The sequence below is a fragment of the Daphnia carinata genome, chromosome 8, assembly GCF_022539665.2.
Source record: "Daphnia carinata strain CSIRO-1 chromosome 8, CSIRO_AGI_Dcar_HiC_V3, whole genome shotgun sequence".
NCBI classification, from domain to species: Eukaryota; Metazoa; Arthropoda; class Branchiopoda; order Diplostraca; family Daphniidae; genus Daphnia; species Daphnia carinata.
In genome coordinates this window covers 7,118,858-7,136,248 of record NC_081338.1, presented here as the reverse complement: position 1 = coordinate 7,136,248, position 17,391 = coordinate 7,118,858, and the positions used below count along the sequence as shown (strand labels likewise).

Here is a 17,391-nt window from a genome sequence, read left to right as displayed (position 1 = left end):
TACATGGACTCTTTAGGTATGAAAGGAATTTTTTTGAAAATTTTTGAATTTATGACGAAGTATTTCTCCTCCTTTCTGCGAACCATGTTTAATCTACAAAAAAAAATTTATCCAATAGGAAAAGATTTTCAGCATACTGGGAACACTACTATTAACAATGCAACATTCTATGGGTGCTATTTTATCATTCAGGAGACTTAAACAATGATTTTCATCTGCAATTTGTATGGCCTTTCCCAAGCTTCTGCCAGAAGTTGAATCTATGAGTCATGTAAGTCACATGAGCAACAATTGAGATGCTTAATGGTGTTTTTCTTTTCCCAATATAGGTTACTAGTAACATTGGATCTGAAAAGATTCTTGGTTGGGGCAAGACACTGAATAAATTGTAATGATTGGATCGATGACATGACATTTCTATACTTCATTCGGATTCCCTAGACGGTATTTGATATTTAAAAAATTGAAGTGCATATCTGGGCTCCCTTCTTTCTGTAGCCCCGTTTCCCCTTGACTCATAATAAGCCCGTAGGGGGTCATGCCCCTACTGTACGGTATATTTAAAAAAAACATATACCGAGGTTTGGAGGGCTCTGGCCGGAAAGGGGACGTGGGGGTCCGCATGGTTCGATGAAGTGTTCATGGAGGGCTGTGTGGCTACCCACAAATCCGAATTAAAGGTTAATCGCTCCAGTAAAAATGTTCCAAATCTTCGGCTCTTCTTCCGGCTTCTCTTAGCCAATCACCGGGTAATCTCCCCGGTGGGTCAACAAGGCAGTGTCTCCCCCTGCCTGGGTTGACGGCAACTTTTGAAAGGGCTATTGTGCCTTTTTAAAGTTGCAAAAATAATACTAAGGTGCAGAGAATTGTCAATAAAATTTTTTTTATAAAATATTTTTTTGCAAAATTTGTTTCCTTCATTGTCTATGTTCGCTGCGTTCACACATTACATTTATCAACTTTTTTTTTTATTTAGCTTCCTCAATTCCTTTTTATTGTTTTTGCCACCTTTGATGGTATGGATTGTTTCCATTGGTTTATCGTTTATCTGTAAGCATTCAATTATTATCCACGGATCGAACTCTGGATGTTCGGCATACCGCGCCGATGCTCTACCAATGAGCCATGAATTATATAATGTCAAGTTGGCTTTTTTCTAGTCACTTGCGTACTTGCATTTACATTTAGAAAAAAACTGAAATGCAATACTGTAATATTCTTTTCTACATTCATTCTGATTCATTTTTCATACATCTACTAAGGTTTGAACTAATAGTAACAGGTATCGCAGCTAAAGGCTCTACCATAGAGCTATGGTCCTTGTAAAAGCAATAAAAAGATAAACATGTAGTTGTGAAAGACTGCTAAACATCCCAGTTGATAACATATGATATGCGATAATAATAAATTTATATATGTCTCGTGGCTCAATGTTAGAGCATCGGCGTTGCACGCTGAATGTCTGGGGATCGGTTCCCATACGAGTAAAACAAAATACAAATACAAAATTACTTCAGAAAATATCCAGGTTGTTCCTTCGAACACACACGTTGTTCCTTGAATCTAAGTTGAAGAATTCAAGGAGTGTAATAAATAATAATTGGATAATTACAGATAAACGATAAACCAATGAAAACAATGCTTACCATCAAAGGTGGCAAAAACAATAAAAATGAATTGAGCAAGCTAAATAAAAAAAAAATTGGTAATTGTAATGTGTGAACAAAGCGAACACAGACAATGAAAGAGACAAATTTTGCAAAAAATATTTTATGAAAAAAAAATTTATTGACAATTCTCTGCACATTACAATTATTTTTGCAACTTTAAAAAGGCACAATAGCCCTTTCAAAAGTTGCCGTCAACCCAGGCAGGGGGAGACACTGCCTTGTTGACCCACCGGGGAGATTACCCGGTGATTGGCTAAGAGAAGCCGGAAGAAGAGCTGAAGATTTGGAACATTTTTACAGGAGCGATTAACCTTTAGTTCGGATTTGTGGGTAGCCACAGAGCCCTCCGTGAACACATCATCGGACTAAGCGGACATCCACGTCCCCTTTCCGGCCAGAGCCCTCCAAACCTCGGTATATGTTGTTTTTATATATACCGTACAGTAGGGGCATGACCCCCTACGGGCTTATTACGAGTCAAGGGGAAACGGGGCTACGGAAAGGAAGGGAGCCCAGATATGCACTTCAATTTTTTAAATATAAAATACCGTCTCGGGAATCCGAATGAAGTATAGAAATGTCATGTCATCCATTCAATCATTACAATTTATTCAGTGTCATGCCCCAACCAAGAATCTTTTCAGATCCAATGTTACTATTAACCTACACTGAGAAAAGAAAAACACCATTAAGCATCTCAATTGTTGCTCATGTGACTTACATGACTCATAGATTCAACTTCTAGCAGAAGCTTGGGAAAGGCCATACAAATTGCAGATGAAAATCATTGTATAAGGCTCCTGAATGATAAAATAAAACCCCTAGAATGTTGCATTGTTGATAGTTGTGTTCCCAGTATGCTGAAAATCCTTTCCTATTGGATAATTTTTTTTTTGTAGATTAGACATGGTTGGCAAAAAGGAGGAGAAAAGCTTCATCATAAATTCAAAAAATTTTCAAGAAAATTCCTTTCATACCTAAAGAGTCTATGTATGATGTTCATCGCTGCAATGCCAGTGAAGTGAAACATCTTTAGGGCCATTTAAGTACCCAGCTTCACCAACACTGAGCGTAAAGGACAAGTTGTTCTTTAGCAAGGGAAGCAGAATTATTTGAGGCTTCTAGCTGTGACAGAACTATAAAGGATTGCTATTATACAGGATTCATTTACACAAGATGGTACTTCTCATTAGACAATGTGCATACCCTATTACTTTACCTCATACCTTAATGGTAATGCACTCTGTGTTTTTTTCAACTGTAGGCTGACTCTTCCATCCTGTAACACTTCCAGACTTGACTTGATCCCCTGCTAAAATTCTGTGAATGCAAAATAATAGCATTAAAAATACTTTTTCGATAGACAAAAAACCGAAAAGTACCTAATCCATGTTTCATGTTGAACTTGTGCCATTTCTGGGTTTCTGTACCACACCCATTTTCGGCCCAAATACGGTCCCACAATTGTTCAGTTCCTTCACTGCATGGGCTTATTACTAACAATTCTTTTAGTGCAGCACTAACAGAATTTAACTTTAACACACTGTCAGGTAGTGGACTGAATAACTAAACAATAAATAATTGTTTTTTAAAATTCTATACTTATTTTGAATTCTTATTTGAAAAGTTTAGGTACCTGGCTGTGTTCACCTAATGCCAACTCATCCTCACGTTCAGTTAGGGATGAGTTTTGAAAAACCTCCTTCACTGTTTGGAAACTGTTTCGTTCCAATTTGTTCTTTTCCCCTAGCTGAGCTTGTAGACTCAAAATTTGAGCTACAAAACACGAATGAATAAAAGCAAATAAATAGAATCATTACGTATTAGGCCTACGATCCTTAGCTTTGTTGTTATCTAATATTTTGTGTTGTTCCAATAACTGGGCCTGCAGCTTCATAATTTGATCTAATAAACAATAAAATAATGTTTATACTTACCATTTTTTTGTTTTATTATCTTATCCATTTTTCAATTGTTCCTCCAGCCACGCGTTATTCTCCATCCACGCTACTGAACTAACTGCGAATGGAATCCAATGGACTGAAATTGCCTACGCCAGTCATAACGAGTCTGAGCGGTAGATGGCTACGTGTCGGAAAAAAAGAAAAAAGTGTGATTTTTTTTTTTTTTTTGGCGAAATTTTTTTTTTTTTTTTGTGTAAAACGGATTGCCATATTGCCATACGGTATTTTATTATTTTTGGGTAAAACGGATTGCCATAAATTCCTACCGCAGACCTTCCGCCAAAGACTATAGCCATCTGTTGGTACGATATTCAGTTTGGTTTTTGAATAGTCAAAGAGGTGTGATGTTTCACGCTAACGCTGTAGCGTACTGGCGCGCTAATGATGGGTTCGATTCGCATCACACTAATTTTATATTTTAGATTACTCAAAACCTATAACCTCTACGTAAAAACAAATTCCATTTTCGTGTACCATGGTTAATTTTGAATCAGAATCATATGTATTTATCCATATTAAATGATATCTTTTTTTAATAGGAAAAAATTTTAAGCCCGACAAAATAAGCCCGACTTTCTGTTTTTTATTTTTTATTCAAAAACTATAAGGCCAATAAAAAAATAAACCTTATTTTCGTGAATAGCTTCCATTCTGCATCGAAATTTAAGCAAAATTTAAAATTTGGCCAAAAATGAAAAAGTAAGAAGGCCTTCTCACTTTTTCAATTTTCTTCGAATCCTAGATTTCATTAAAAATACATTATTCCGATTCGAAATTGATCGCTGATCACGAAAATGGGGTATGTTTTTATATTAGACTTCTACTTTTTGAATTAACCGTAAAATACAGAGAGTCGGGCTTGTTTTCTAGGGCTTATTTTGTCGGGCTTAAAATTTTTTCCTATTAAAAAATAATATCATTAAATCTCAATAGCTATATATGGTTCTGATTAAAAATTTAACAAGGAACACGAAAATGAATTTGTTTTTACGTAGACTTTATGGTTTTTGAAGAATTAAAGAAGTTTGATTTGTCACGCTAGCGATGTAGCGTACTGGCGAGCTAGAAATCGTTTCGATTCGCACGTTTCGCAGAAGGGTTACAGAAAACAGTTACGAATTGCATCCGGTTGAGGCGACGAAAACGGCACTAATTAATTGCCATTTTAAATCTGAAGGATTCAATGTTTTTGGCTCCTTTATTTCAAGTTTATCCGTCCTTTTATTTCAAATTAAAGATAAAAATAGTAGGCAAAGGATAGCGATTTCCGTCTAAAATCATATGAAATGCCATGAAGATTTCATTTATTGTGCCGATATAATTATATGCAGCTTCCGCAATTTTTTTTATAAAGCATGGTGTTTGCATTCAGAATTTACGGCTCCACCCGAACAACTGTTCACATCACACCCATTTAAGATCTGCTATTAACGCTAAATGATCTGAGGGGAAGACTATGCTTGGAAGTGCACAGTGTTGGGTTACTTCATCCAGACTGGGGAGAGGAACAACCTAGTAAAAGACTTAAGAATTAATTTGTGTAACAGTTAGGCTACTACGCTATGTACCTGTTCAACGTAGAGTTTTGATTTTTCAAAGAAAATGTAATCTAGGCAACCACTGAAACCACTGGTATAATTTGTAAATGGCGGCGTTCCGCAAGCAGTTTCCATTGCAATCGGATTATGCAGAGATAAATCTAGTACTGCTTCGTCGGGTTCTAAATTCACGTGGAAGGATTAAACGAGCAATAACACAAAAACTCCATGTTCTACTCACTGCTTGACCAAGCGTCATTGTTGCTGTCTATGTTTTGCAATGTCATCATCTCAAAAACTCCTGATCCCGGACAACTGTTGAAATCGCCACAGAAGAGAAGACATACCTCTTTCCCCAAATCCTGAATAAGAATTTTGTTTACAATATTGTTTTCTCTTGTCTATCAAGGGGAAAAAATGTTTATTTAAAAACTTACCAATTGACGATTACGCAGTTCCTGTGCTAATCTAAGTGTGACACAGGATTGTAAGAGGCGAATGTGGTCTGCATCAGGATGGAAATAAAGATGCGTATTGGCCACGACAATGCGTTTCGCGTTGAATACAGATTCCAACACAAGGAGTTGACACGAAGTCGTCCGTTCAAGAATACGTTTAGATAAGTTTTCGTTTTTTTGTACAGCAACCCAAAGATCCGCTACCAACGGATTGCTTGACAACTCTTCTGCCACGATATGACTAGATGACTGTACCAACTGAAATTTGGATGCGTTGAATATGCAAGCCATTCCTTCGCTCACTTGGCCTCCTTTTTTGCTAAATTCGGCTCCAAACCCCAGCGAGGAGAAGATAGGTTTGAGATCCGCATCAAAGACTTTACTATCAACTTCCTGAAGGCACATGATATCAGCCTTGTATCCTAAATAGAAAACAACGTTGATACACGTTAGGATGCAGGTGAAACTGAATAAACAACGGCAATGCTAAATTACCTAGCAACTCCTTCAAGATAAGTTGCTTCCGGTAGTCAATAGTCAAAGCGTATGGAGGGCAGTAAGGATGAAGAACCGTTCTTGTATAATCAGAATCAGCATACAAGTCTGCAAGAATGTTGTAGGTAACTACTCGAAATCTAGCAAAAAGTTAAACATATAAAACAAATATTAGGCTAAATCATAAAAATCTCACCCATCATTTTCAACGAATTTTTTCGTGAAATTGTGGCGTATTTCGAAGGGACATATTCCAGGTCCAGCTTCAACTACTTGCGAAGCGATTGTACACTCAGGTAAACCAATTTTCGAAGATGTCTTTGGAATACATTGTACTTTCAGCCAATTCCCAATGTCACAGTTAGAAGTGGTATAAGAGAATCCTGTTCCCACTTGAATCCAGGTTTCAGACTGGGCTTCTGATGCCAGGTCAACAAGCTCATTGGTCTTGAACCAAAGGAACTCACAATCAGATACAGTGCAATATTCTACTTCTAACTTACTTGGATAAACCGGATATCCTGCCATGATTGATTTTGGCAGTTTTAAAGTTTTTACTGTTGGGGGATTAATATCTAAATGGTATGATTGGCCATTCAGTACAATAAAAACATTTGGCATTGTAAGGATTTCTCTGCATGAAACCTCTGGAGCTATTATTTCTGAATTTTGCATGACTTCAACATCTAACTTAAACTCGTCCATAGCAGCAGTAGAATTTTTTTTTAGCTTCCTTTTCTTATACTTCAGGCATGCTTTATCTATGTTTGCTATAATTTTTTCTTTAATTTGTTGCACACTATCATCCAGTGAGCGATTGAAATTAAACCAGCGGTCTAGACCTAGGTTAGAATCTACATATTGAAATTGTATCTCTACACGCTCTTCATTTTTGGTTCGGATATATGCATTCATAGCTGTCTTTGTAGAACACTTTTTCACTTTATGAGAAACACTGTTAGTAACACTACTTGCTCGTCGGTAAACTGTACGGAGGGCAAAATATGATCGACCCAGTAACATAGCAGATTCTCACACAGTAGAGGCAACGAAGGAAAAGACCACTTGGATACAGACGTAGAAAAGGTTTGTTTAACAATTTAACCACATGTTCAAATCCGTCCTTATATTGCTATGTGATTTCTTAAACAAGCACCATTCAGAGAGAGTGACCTATGGATTACAACTTGCAACGTGTTTGTCAAATTCTTGTTTTTCGTCGACTGCTGTGCTATTCGGGCAACGATTAATCGATCGACTAACTATTATAATTATTTAAGGAGAACAATTTCACCTAATCGTGGTTAAAAGGAACCTGGACACATGTTGCTTTTAGGGCTTGGAAGTTGCAAAGCTGTGTCGTTTTCCGTTTTTGTATGACATTCCGATCAACCAATAGTAGAAATTGTTTTCGATTAAAGAAAAAAATGGAGATGCAGGGTATCGATCCCCGTACTTCTCGCATGCTAAGCGAGCGCTCTACCATCTGAGCTACATCCCCATGCAAATTGTTTGCCGGCGTATTTATTAGAACATGGTCCGGAAGTTTAATCTGACACTGTTTGCATCCAAACTGAAAATCGTAAAACTATTGTAAAAACATAAATAAAAATGACTAGTGTTTCATTATCTCTTCGAACATCTCATGTCTATCAAATCACTGTTACATAATCATCCGTGATTATAAAAGCGCAAAGTACCGCTTTAGAAACACCCTTGGCCAGCAAGTTTGTTTAGTGGCTTACATCGTTATATTTTCCGTCTGCCTGTTGATCCACAATAGTTGGCAGGAAAAAGTTGTCGTGTGCACTACTATAATGCAAGAAGAAATCAAACTGAATAATGGGACAAAAATGCCAATACTTGGACTTGGAACGTGGAAGGTAAAAACTTACGTCAGAAGGCAGATCGCGGACTCAAAATAATTCGTGATATTTATTGGTTTATATGATGTCAGTCAATTCCTGGAGAAGTAGAGAAGGCCGTGCAAACCGCAGTTGCTATCGGCTATCGTCATATAGATTGTGCTATGGTTTATGAGAATGAAAATGAAATAGGTAATGCTCTACAGAAAATTATGACCAGTGGTGTTAGTCGTGAAGACTTATACATTGTTAGCAAGGTAAATCTGTTTGCTATTAAATGATTGTCTTGGGTAACTGTGAAGTACTTGTTTTGCCTAGCTGTGGAACTCTCACCATAGACCAGATTTGGTGGAAGTTGGGCTACGGGAAACCCTGAAACATCTTGGCCTTGATTATTTGGATTTGTATTTGATCCATTCTCCCATGGCATTTCAAGTATAACTTTTAGCATCTGATAAGTTATCTTGTCCAAAAATGTATTCTCTGTCTTTTGCATCCCTTTAAAGGAAAATTCTGGTTTGAATCCAGTGGATGATAATGGCAAGCTTATTTACTCCAGCATAGACTATGTGGAGACATGGAAAGCAATGGAGGCATGTGTTCGCAGTGGCCTCACACGTTCGATTGGTGTCTCTAATTTTAACAGTTATCAGTTGCAGCGGGTTCTTGACACTTGCACGATCAAACCTGTTACGAACCAGGTAAGTGCTTATTGATAAATGTGTAGAATCCGAAAAAGCGTGCCTGAAATAGGCGTAAGAATTGGTGAAACTTGTTAATTGGCCAGGTGGAATGTCATCCGTACTTAAATCAACAAAAATTAATCGACTACTGTGCTAAGAGGCAAGTGGTGTTAACCGCATACAGCCCGCTTGGCTCGCCCGATCGCCCATGGGCGAAATCCGGTGATCGTTCTCTGCTGCAAGATCCTGTGGTACTGGAGATAGCGAAGAACCATAATAAGTCAGCGGCTCAGGTTCTCATCCGCTATCAGGTAAGTGTTCTCTTCTTTTCGTTCTGGTTTTCCAGATTGAGTTTGTGACTTCACATTCTTTTAAGATTCAACGAGGGGTTGCTGTCATCCCCAAATCTGTGTCCAAGGCAAGACTTGAAGAGAATTTCAACATCTTTGACTTCAAACTCTCAGAAGAAGAAATGACTAATCTGAATTCGCTCAACTGCAATGTGAGGTATCTTCACCACGACTGGGTTGCTGATCACCCCTACTTTCCGTTTGCCATCGAATTCTAAAGAGCAGAACTATGTATAAACATCACGACCTATTATAATTATTCAGTGCACATGAATACATTTATTATCAATCAAATAGTCACTATAAATTATGCCTCCATTTATTTAATTGTGTCGTCCATTTTTTAAAACGGTGTTTGTTTGGTTTTCTTGTTTTAGTATTGTCTTTAGCTTCCAAAACAGAGGGGAAACTGACGTACGGTATATTTCTTGACGAGATGCTGCTTAGTATTATAACTGGCACTTTTCCCATTCCCCGTCCTACACTTTCTGTCAAGAGTAATTCTCACGAGATGCTTGTCTTTTGTCTACGAGAAGACCTGATTTTCAGATGGGTGATCGTGCTCGAGAACTTTATTTCCACGCAGTTGACCGGCGTCATACCAGTGATCGACAGGAGGTTGTTTTGGGCCAATGTGGTGCGTGAAATCTCGGCGTCACATCTCTATCGGTCGTGTTTTCCCTCGAAACTTTAGTGTTCGTGTTCCCAGAACGCCCCGCCTCCATATCTTACCATTTGATTTGACTGACTGAACCAGCTGTTTCAACTTTCGACACCTCACCGTGGCTTTACTCGCGCGCGCGCTTAGTATTTCTTTCTCCTCAAAATAGAGAAGTGAGTGAGTTTTATTTTTAATGTTAGATATAGCACTAGATTTTGTGAAAGAGCCCACGGTTATTTGTTTGTTTTGTTTCTCATTTTTTTTTTACCTCCCACTGATGAGTGAGGTTTGGCAGTCTGTATTTTTATCTTTTATTTCTTTTCAATATTCGTCATCAGCAAAGAAGAAAAAAAAACGATTTAAATGGTGCGTTGCATCAGGAGCGATTTTGTTTTTGAGGTTCTCATTTTCCTATTTCTCGCCGGTGTTTTGGCTCCATTAACGTCATTGACGTCAAATGTCCCGGAATAACACCGGACCCGATTCCCGTTCCCCCACCTTTTCTCGTTTCTTTACTGCTACGTTTTCACAAATCAGGATGCGGAATTGAGAAACCGATGTATGTCCTAACTGGTGAAAGGGCATGTAGGTTTTGAGAGCGCCAAGCAGCAGATGGAAAAGTTGATATCTAAAAATAGAAGTCGGCGTCGGAGCCAGCCGATGGGTCCAAGGATAAGACAGAAAACATCCTGGCGGATGCTGATTGTGTACACTGCAGCGCGTGGAAGAGAAGACTGTTTCTTGACACACTTTTTTTTAACATTCAATGTGCCGTCTATTTTTACAGGGGGGGGGGGACGAAATATGTGAGGGGGAATCACTTGAGACGTCCAAAATTTGCGGCCATGGTCATCTTGATGAAGTCCGAATCTCATTAGAATTAGCTAATTGCTTTCTCGTCTGTGGTATACCTTCGCGAGTATGCTACTTTATAGTTGACAAATAATGTGTGTCTGTTGTGTATTTTCTTTTCCGTCTATTTCTATTGTCGGACAATGAATTTTTAGAATGAGACACAGACTTAGTGCCTGCTAAAACAAACAAGCCACGCATCCTTCTCTGAAACTTGATACAGAATGGGACGGTTTGGTTTTTCTTTCGCGTTTCTGAAATCTTGGTTGACACTTTCGGTTAAAAATAGCTTAATTACAATGGTTGCAAGGCTGCAATGACAACTTGTCTATTTGTCTTGAGACCCTAACTTTGTAACCATTGAAACAAAAAATCTACAACAATCAAATAGATAACAATGACGTTTTCGGTTACTCTTGCTTGTTAGTTTGTTTCGATCACATTATAATTTTCTACTGACGCGACATCATTGCCTCTTCTCAGTGACACATTGGGCTTTGGGTTACCATTCGGTTAACAACTTTAGCTTTGGAAAAACAAATGCAAAACATAGAATTCTAAGGAACGATAAAACAGTCGGCCGCGGCACACACTCATAATTTTGTTGTAACGAAGTCAGAGATGGCGTTCACTGAAAATACGAATAGAGGCGCGATGAACACGACTATTTCTTCACGTCGGATCACGACAGTGCTACATTTGGGCATGTAGCCAAAGTGGATTTGGTTGCAAACAGAAAACACGCTCGTCGGATGAATCGAACACCCCAGTAAGCTTCTAGTGGCTTTGCTGAGCAGTAACGTCGATGTTGCTCGATTTTCGAGGGCTGACAATATAAAGCAGTCGGTGTAACATTCCCCAGCATCTAAATTTTTCAAGTGCTGCTTACCATGTTTTCCTTCTTCCGTAAGAAAACCGCCAGCAAAGATTCAAAGCCAGAGCAACAGCCGCCTGTTGTGAAGGCCGAAGAAGAAGACAAGAAAATTGCAGAGAGTAACAAGAAGAGGACCAAGAAGACGAGTAAAGATAAAAAAGGCTCATTCAAGTCTGAAACAGAGCCAACCATTGTTTCCAGCGACACCTCCTCAACGTCCAGCATCGCCAGCCACAAAGCTGCGGAAAATGTTCCGCCGATTGCTTTGATTACTGAAGAACAAAGTCCTCTAACGCCTCCGTTAGTTGGCACTGTTGATCATGTCGAAGTTGTCGAACTTCCATTACCATCGGACAGTTCTATCCTCTTACAAGAAGAACCGCCCGATGAATTTTGCGAAGCACACGAAGTCATACTACCGGAACTACCTATTCCGGTATTACCGATCACTCTGACTCAGCCTAGTCCGTTAGCTCCCACGGATGGTCCGGAATCTGAAACAACGCGTAGGCTGGCAAAAGATTTACCGGAGAAGAGTACAAAGGATAAACAACCTCGTCGTGTTTCCTTCAATTGTAAAGATATTGTTATTTCCGACCCTGGTGACGTCAGTCTGACAGACTCAGCCATACCGGATGCAACGCATGTGTTGCCGATAACGATAACACAAAGAGATTTAGACGAAGCTGCTCAGTCTCCATTTTTATCCGAGGAAGCATCGCCTCTACATGAAATATCAAGTATAATTCATACTGTCTTCATCCTCAGTTCACGAATCGCACAAAACTAACGACTGCTAGCTATATACCGCCTCCCAGATGCGTTCTGCTAACGTGTTGCAGTTAATTGCACATTTTCCCTTTCTTTATTTTGAATTCTATTGTTAACGTCCAAATCACGTGTTGTAATTCATGTCGTCTTCTTTTACTTTTCAACGAAGTCGTCCAACAGGACGATACAATGTCAACGCTAGAAGAAGACCAGACAGACATGATCAACGCCATGAAAGAGCAAATACGTCGGTTGGAGTCGGAGCTGAGAGAGAAGACCGAAAGAGTGGAACAGTTAGAAGCTATACTGGCCGATGAAGAACGTCAGGTTCAACTAGAAGTAATAGAACGTTTAGAAGCTGAATGGAATAAGGAACGAGAACTTGTTGACAACGAACGAGAAGAAGAATTGCGACTTTTGCAAGAGGTAAATGTTTCATCACACGAATGATTTGAATCATTATAATATGCGATCATAATTCTTTGAAATTTTAGGCTTTAGAAGAAGCTCTCGAAGAGAAAGCTGAAATCGAGTCTAAAATGTTGCGAGATGCTTCGAGGGAATCGCAACTCCTAGACGACTTCGAATGGAAGCTCGGAGAGATCGAGAGAGAATACAAAAAGAAACTAGTCGAAACGGAGAAATCCGCCGAAGAACGGTTCAAAAACGAGATGGCAATGGAATACCAGAAGCTCGTAGAAGATAAACGGGACATAGATGAGAAACTAACAGAAGTACGATTCATTATTTTTTTACCACCCGTGACGCAATTTTGCAGCAAGTAGCTAAATGGCCCTTTGTTTCGTAAACAGATTGCTCATCTCAAGAGTTACGAGGCTGAAGTGATTCAGTTGCGAGGTCTGGTGTTTGAACAACAGAGGGTCATTAGGACGGCAGCCCGTCAAGTTGATCATTTAAAAGAAACGGAGAAAATCCTTGAAGACGACCTACACAGAATTCGAATGCAGGGCTGTACACGTAAGCAGCAACAGGAGATGGAGGCCAAATGGAAAGAGAATTCTTTGATTGAATACAATCGGTTGCGAGCTGAACTGGTGGCCTCTAACGAAGAAGAGATGTTAAAGGCCATACGTCAGGTAGTTCGCGAGAAGGACGACCAAATCGCCGCCATTAAGAAGCAATTGGACACCCAGCAAGTAGCGATGAACCATCAAGTCAGTCTCCTGTTTGAAATTCACTTATGGAAATTTTTAATTGTCTTTTTTTTTTTAATAAAAAAAAAATAACAGATTGCAGAGCTTAAAAATTCGTTCCAGCAACGTGAAGCCAAATTGAATAAACAGGTGGAAGAAACTCGAGCTGAAGCTGATCGAGAATTGTGCGAATTAAGAAGACAGTTGAACAAAGTTCAAGACTCACATATCGAATTCATGGAACAAGTGGAACAGAAGCACGCCGAAGAATTAGGCAAAACATTTGAATGCCAATCATAGTGGGATGCGGGTATTACAACAATTAATGTCATTCTTTGTGAATATTACAGAACAGCGTGGATCATCCAGTGAAGAAAGTAAAGAAGCCCTGGAACAAACATACGAAGAGAAGCTCCAGTCGATAGAAATTCAGCATCAAAGCCAATTGAGTAAATTATCACCGTGTATAATTTTCACCCGCATGTAAGATTTCCTTATAGCCGAGTCGTAGTTCACGGTGTTTTGTGTGCACGCCGACATGATTTGAACTCCTCTCCCCTTAAACTCACATCTCAGTATGTTGCGCTTAAAATAGTTTACTCCATAGACGCTCTTCAAAGCCTGATTGAGGAGGAAAAGCAAGAGGCATTGACTCAACTAGGAGAACATTATCAAACACAACTGCAATCGCTACAAGAGCACATTTCTGATCTTCAGAGGCGACTCACCGACGCCAACAAAATGGTACATGCGGCCAACAAAATTGACGTAACGATTTACATAACCATTCGATTTGATGTGAACAGTCCTCTCAAAGGCAACAGGAACTTGACAGATTGCAAGAGCTCGTTTTGCGGCAAGAGGAACAGTTGGAACTCTTACAACGTTCGGAAGATCGAACCGAATCCAACAGAGAAACATCGAGTTCCCGACGACGTGGCAGCGATGATGAAAGCACTGCCAGCACAACTGAGAGCAGCGGCGAAGAAGATTACGATGAATCCACACCACCCAACGGGTAAGTTATCCGTCGTGTTAGAATGCAATTTTTCTTTTCAATTTTCTTCTTGATTCAAGATAGCAGAGCTAATCCCGAATGAGCTCTGTAAATGATCTTGATTCAAATCATCTTTTGTTTCGCTATCGTTTCATGGGCCAGGTATCGTTTCGCCCATTTTATTTTCAGAATGAACGTCTCTTTGTTATGTTTTAAAGATGAATATACATTAAGTTATTTAACTATGGTGAAACAAAAAAAAACAGTGGAACCCCCGATTTATCGCTTTATGTGAGTCAAACGTTGTACGAAACATTTACAGCCAACATGACACGCGTTCCGAGCTGCACACACTTAAAGGCGAAATGTTTTGATGCTTGAAACACTCAAGAAGCCCCTAGATTTGATTGGTTTTTTTCTTTGCTTGTTCGAATGGTGTTTTAAAAAATATTATTTCATATGCATCTTTGGAAATATTTCTGAATGGATTTCTGATGCGCAGATTTTTTTTTTCAAATGAAAATGTTGTGAAGATGGTGTTTATCCTTTTACCGAATGCATTTTGATTAACCATTTTTCTTTTTACCTTTTGGTTCTACAGTTTTCCTGAGATCCTTCCGTTCTGTATCCTTTTCCTTGTCGCTTTCGCTTGCTTTTACATCAGTTGGCTATCCGTCTTACTTCCCTTAATCACGCTGATAGCCGTTGCTAAACTCCTTTATGTTCCATAGTTCTTTCCAGCTTCTTTAAATGATGACAAATCAATAAGCAGAAACTCACAATTGGTTTCCTATTCCTACGGGTCCAGCTTTCCTTTTTTTCCTTAACTCTTTGCTCCCTGATTTCTAAGAATATTTTGGCCGCTTCCAGCAGTTCGATCGTGTTCCAAAATAACTGCTATTTTCCGAGGAAACCTTTTTTTATTAAAGAGTTCAATTCTTCAGGCATTTTTGCATTGCGGATATAATAACTATGCAAACATAACATTTTTAAACCACCCCTGCCTAACGAGCGTGCCCTTATAGCTTCTTTTCCTTTTTTGCATGCATTAATAACGTTCTCCGGGTGCAATTTCTTTTTCTGTTTCGAATTTGGATATGATTTTTTTTTCAAGTGTGATTTTCTGCTGATATTTTTGCTCATTGCTATTGATTTTTTTTTTCGCCAGCTCCCAAAGTTATATAGTTCTTGCCTTGACTCTTGTTTTTATGTTTCTCCTTCCCCCATCATACCGCCTTGGATAATGACGCTGCCAAATATTCTCCTTTTCGCACTTGATTGATGGATGTTGGCTGGGTGATAGATTTCATTGTTGAAACGCCCTCAAAAGCAAAACAAAAAAAACCCACAGCCTAGACAAACAAGACGTGCTCCAGTTCGTCGGCAATAACGACGGTCGTGAAAAAAACAAAAAAAACAAAGCCGTCAAACTTCAAATGGCTCAGTTCTTCTTATCGAATAAAGACGACCCCAAAATGCCGTGGAAAGACAACGTGATAAGCTTAAACGCAGCCTTAACGACATAACAGCGCTTGCGTTTATATTCGCTATACGAGTACATGTTTTGATGGAATATAAAAGCTGATTATAGGATTGAATATATTGCTGCTTTAAACAGAGCAAAAACGGTTGTTTTATAATACAAACTTTGTGTGTGTATATGTACAGTCGAAGTGCAGGGGACGGATGTTCGCCATCAACGAGCGCTGCAACAAGTCAAGATAATTTGAGACCCTGTCCCGATCTGGACGCCGGCATTCTTTCTTCCACGCGTAGCGCGGTGGCCACTCACCACGTAAACTCGTCGGAAGAATGCCTATCGATAAAAATTGAACAATTCGAACAGATGCAATCGACGATCATGTGCTGCGATGATCCCGAGCACGCAGAAGCGCAACAAATAATTCTAGAGATGCACCAAGTTCTGGCCGATCGCGATGCCGAACTTCAAAGATTGACGGAAGAGAAACGATTTTATCAGTTGGAACTGATCCATTGGGAGAGAAATTTAGCTCTTCAAAGAGTTGGCCTCCCTTTGGCACTGGTGCCCGACAGGCTTTCCAACGAATCCGAGTTGAATCCGTGGAGAGGGTTCTCTGCTCCGCCAGTGACCAAGCCGCGTCTACCGGATCATTTGCGATACCCTTCAGCGACAGCTTTCGCTGGAAGTCGAGCCGCTTCTTACGAACTTTTTTCTCCAAGCGCCACCAGTCTCAGTCCAGACTGTGGGCGGCAGTTATTTGCGGCTCAACACTCATCCGCTTTGATGACTACCGACGAGTGGATGTCAGAGGGCGGACTCGTGCCACCAGATGAACGCCAAATGCACTGGCCAGCTCAGCAAGGAAGTCATTTTTACTACAGCGATGACGACGATGACAGTAACAACAACGGATTCACTACCCCGTTGTAGGGGGTGACCGAGATCTTTCTGCCGCTCCGCTTTTTGAAAGGCTGTCGCCATGTTTTGTCGTTGGCTCACATTTTTAAAGCCTTCATTTGTATCCATACTGTCCTTAGTCTCTATTATTTACGAATACTTTTGTTCGTTGCAAAACGAAAAAAAGAGAATTGCCTTGCAATGTTTCGGTCAGCATCTATTGATACAAATGCTCCTGTATAAAGGATAGGTCTTCAAATGTAATGATTGGATATTGAGTTATCTATATACCAAAGGTTTATATATATACAGTACTGTATAAATACACAAAGTATGCTATTACGTCGTACACACTCTCTGACGTTTGATGAAATTATTATGAACGGATAATAAAACCTCTTGAAATATTAAGTCAGTTTTCATGATTCTAATTGATTTCAAACCTAAAGCACATCTACTCGTTATTAAATTGAAGTTTTTGGAAAAATACTAAATTGGTGGAAAAGTCGGGCTTATTTTGTCGGGCTTAAAAGTGTTTCCTATTAAAAAATTATATCAATAAATCTAGATAACTATACATGATTCTGATTTAAAATTTAACAAGGAACACGAAAATGAGATTTGTTTTGTCGTACACACTCTCTGGAGTTTGATGAAATTACTATGAACGGATAATAAA

At 39.3% G+C, this 17,391-nt stretch overlaps 3 protein-coding genes and 1 long non-coding RNA gene across 5 annotated transcripts; 2 read left to right on the top strand and 2 right to left on the bottom strand.

The window, feature by feature from the left end:
- Positions 1-1,807: 1,807 nt before the first annotated feature.
- Positions 1,808-3,681, bottom strand: LOC130700305 (uncharacterized). Its single transcript, XR_009421546.1, has 5 exons — positions 3,608-3,681; positions 3,307-3,575; positions 3,053-3,236; positions 2,648-2,990; positions 1,808-2,544 (listed from the first exon to the last, which is right to left on the bottom strand). It is a non-coding gene; the product is annotated as an uncharacterized LOC130700305 (long non-coding RNA).
- Positions 3,682-4,921: 1,240 nt separating this feature from the next.
- LOC130700307 (2',5'-phosphodiesterase 12-like) lies at positions 4,922-7,318 on the bottom strand. Its single transcript, XM_057522352.2, has 6 exons — positions 6,322-7,318; positions 6,126-6,265; positions 5,610-6,052; positions 5,414-5,534; positions 5,203-5,354; positions 4,922-5,146 (listed from the first exon to the last, which is right to left on the bottom strand). Exons 1-6 carry the CDS (start codon positions 7,146-7,148, stop codon positions 5,039-5,041), a joined length of 1,791 nt encoding a protein of 596 aa, XP_057378335.1. The 5' UTR covers positions 7,149-7,318; the 3' UTR covers positions 4,922-5,038.
- Positions 7,319-7,848: 530 nt separating this feature from the next.
- Positions 7,849-9,317, top strand: LOC130700301 (aldo-keto reductase family 1 member B1-like). The gene is made up of 6 exons (XM_057522346.1): positions 7,849-8,008; positions 8,083-8,247; positions 8,309-8,425; positions 8,497-8,691; positions 8,778-8,984; positions 9,050-9,317. Exons 1-6 carry the CDS (start codon positions 7,943-7,945, stop codon positions 9,239-9,241), a joined length of 942 nt encoding a protein of 313 aa, XP_057378329.1. The 5' UTR covers positions 7,849-7,942; the 3' UTR covers positions 9,242-9,317.
- A 2,109-nt stretch (positions 9,318-11,426) lies between these two features.
- LOC130700292 (protein FAM184A-like) lies at positions 11,427-17,123 on the top strand. 2 transcript variants are annotated; one of them, XM_057522336.1, is made up of 9 exons: positions 11,427-12,150; positions 12,351-12,607; positions 12,676-12,915; positions 12,994-13,356; positions 13,432-13,609; positions 13,686-13,784; positions 13,943-14,079; positions 14,142-14,353; positions 16,001-17,123. In XM_057522336.1, the coding sequence occupies exons 1-9, from the start codon at positions 11,427-11,429 to the stop codon at positions 16,743-16,745; spliced, it is 2,955 nt and encodes a 984-aa protein (XP_057378319.1). In that variant the 3' UTR covers positions 16,746-17,123. The 2 variants fall into 2 exon arrangements, with proteins under 2 accessions (XP_057378319.1, XP_057378317.1); XM_057522334.1 differs by having other exon boundaries at positions 13,931-14,079.
- Positions 17,124-17,391: the final 268 nt, after the last annotated feature.

Excerpts from the sequence above, each read along its gene's own strand:
- LOC130700307 (XM_057522352.2), bottom strand. The coding sequence starts at position 7,148 with ATGTTACTGGGTCGATCATATTTTGCCCTCCGTACAGTTTACCGACGA. Across the intron at positions 6,053-6,125 it reads TATCTTGAAGGAGTTGCTAG|GATACAAGGCTGATATCATG; the intron begins GTAATTTAGCAT and ends TTTTCTATTTAG. Across the intron at positions 5,535-5,609 it reads AACTGCGTAATCGTCAATTG|GATTTGGGGAAAGAGGTATG; the intron begins GTAAGTTTTTAA and ends ATTCTTATTCAG.
- LOC130700292 (XM_057522334.1), top strand. The coding sequence starts at position 11,427 with ATGTTTTCCTTCTTCCGTAAGAAAACCGCCAGCAAAGATTCAAAGCCA. Across the intron at positions 12,608-12,675 it reads AATTGCGACTTTTGCAAGAG|GCTTTAGAAGAAGCTCTCGA; the intron begins GTAAATGTTTCA and ends TTGAAATTTTAG. Across the intron at positions 13,357-13,431 it reads AAGTAGCGATGAACCATCAA|ATTGCAGAGCTTAAAAATTC; the intron begins GTCAGTCTCCTG and ends AAAAAATAACAG.
- LOC130700301 (XM_057522346.1), top strand. The coding sequence starts at position 7,943 with ATGCAAGAAGAAATCAAACTGAATAATGGGACAAAAATGCCAATACTT. Across the intron at positions 8,009-8,082 it reads TTGGACTTGGAACGTGGAAG|TCAATTCCTGGAGAAGTAGA; the intron begins GTAAAAACTTAC and ends ATATGATGTCAG. Across the intron at positions 8,426-8,496 it reads ATTCTCCCATGGCATTTCAA|GAAAATTCTGGTTTGAATCC; the intron begins GTATAACTTTTA and ends ATCCCTTTAAAG.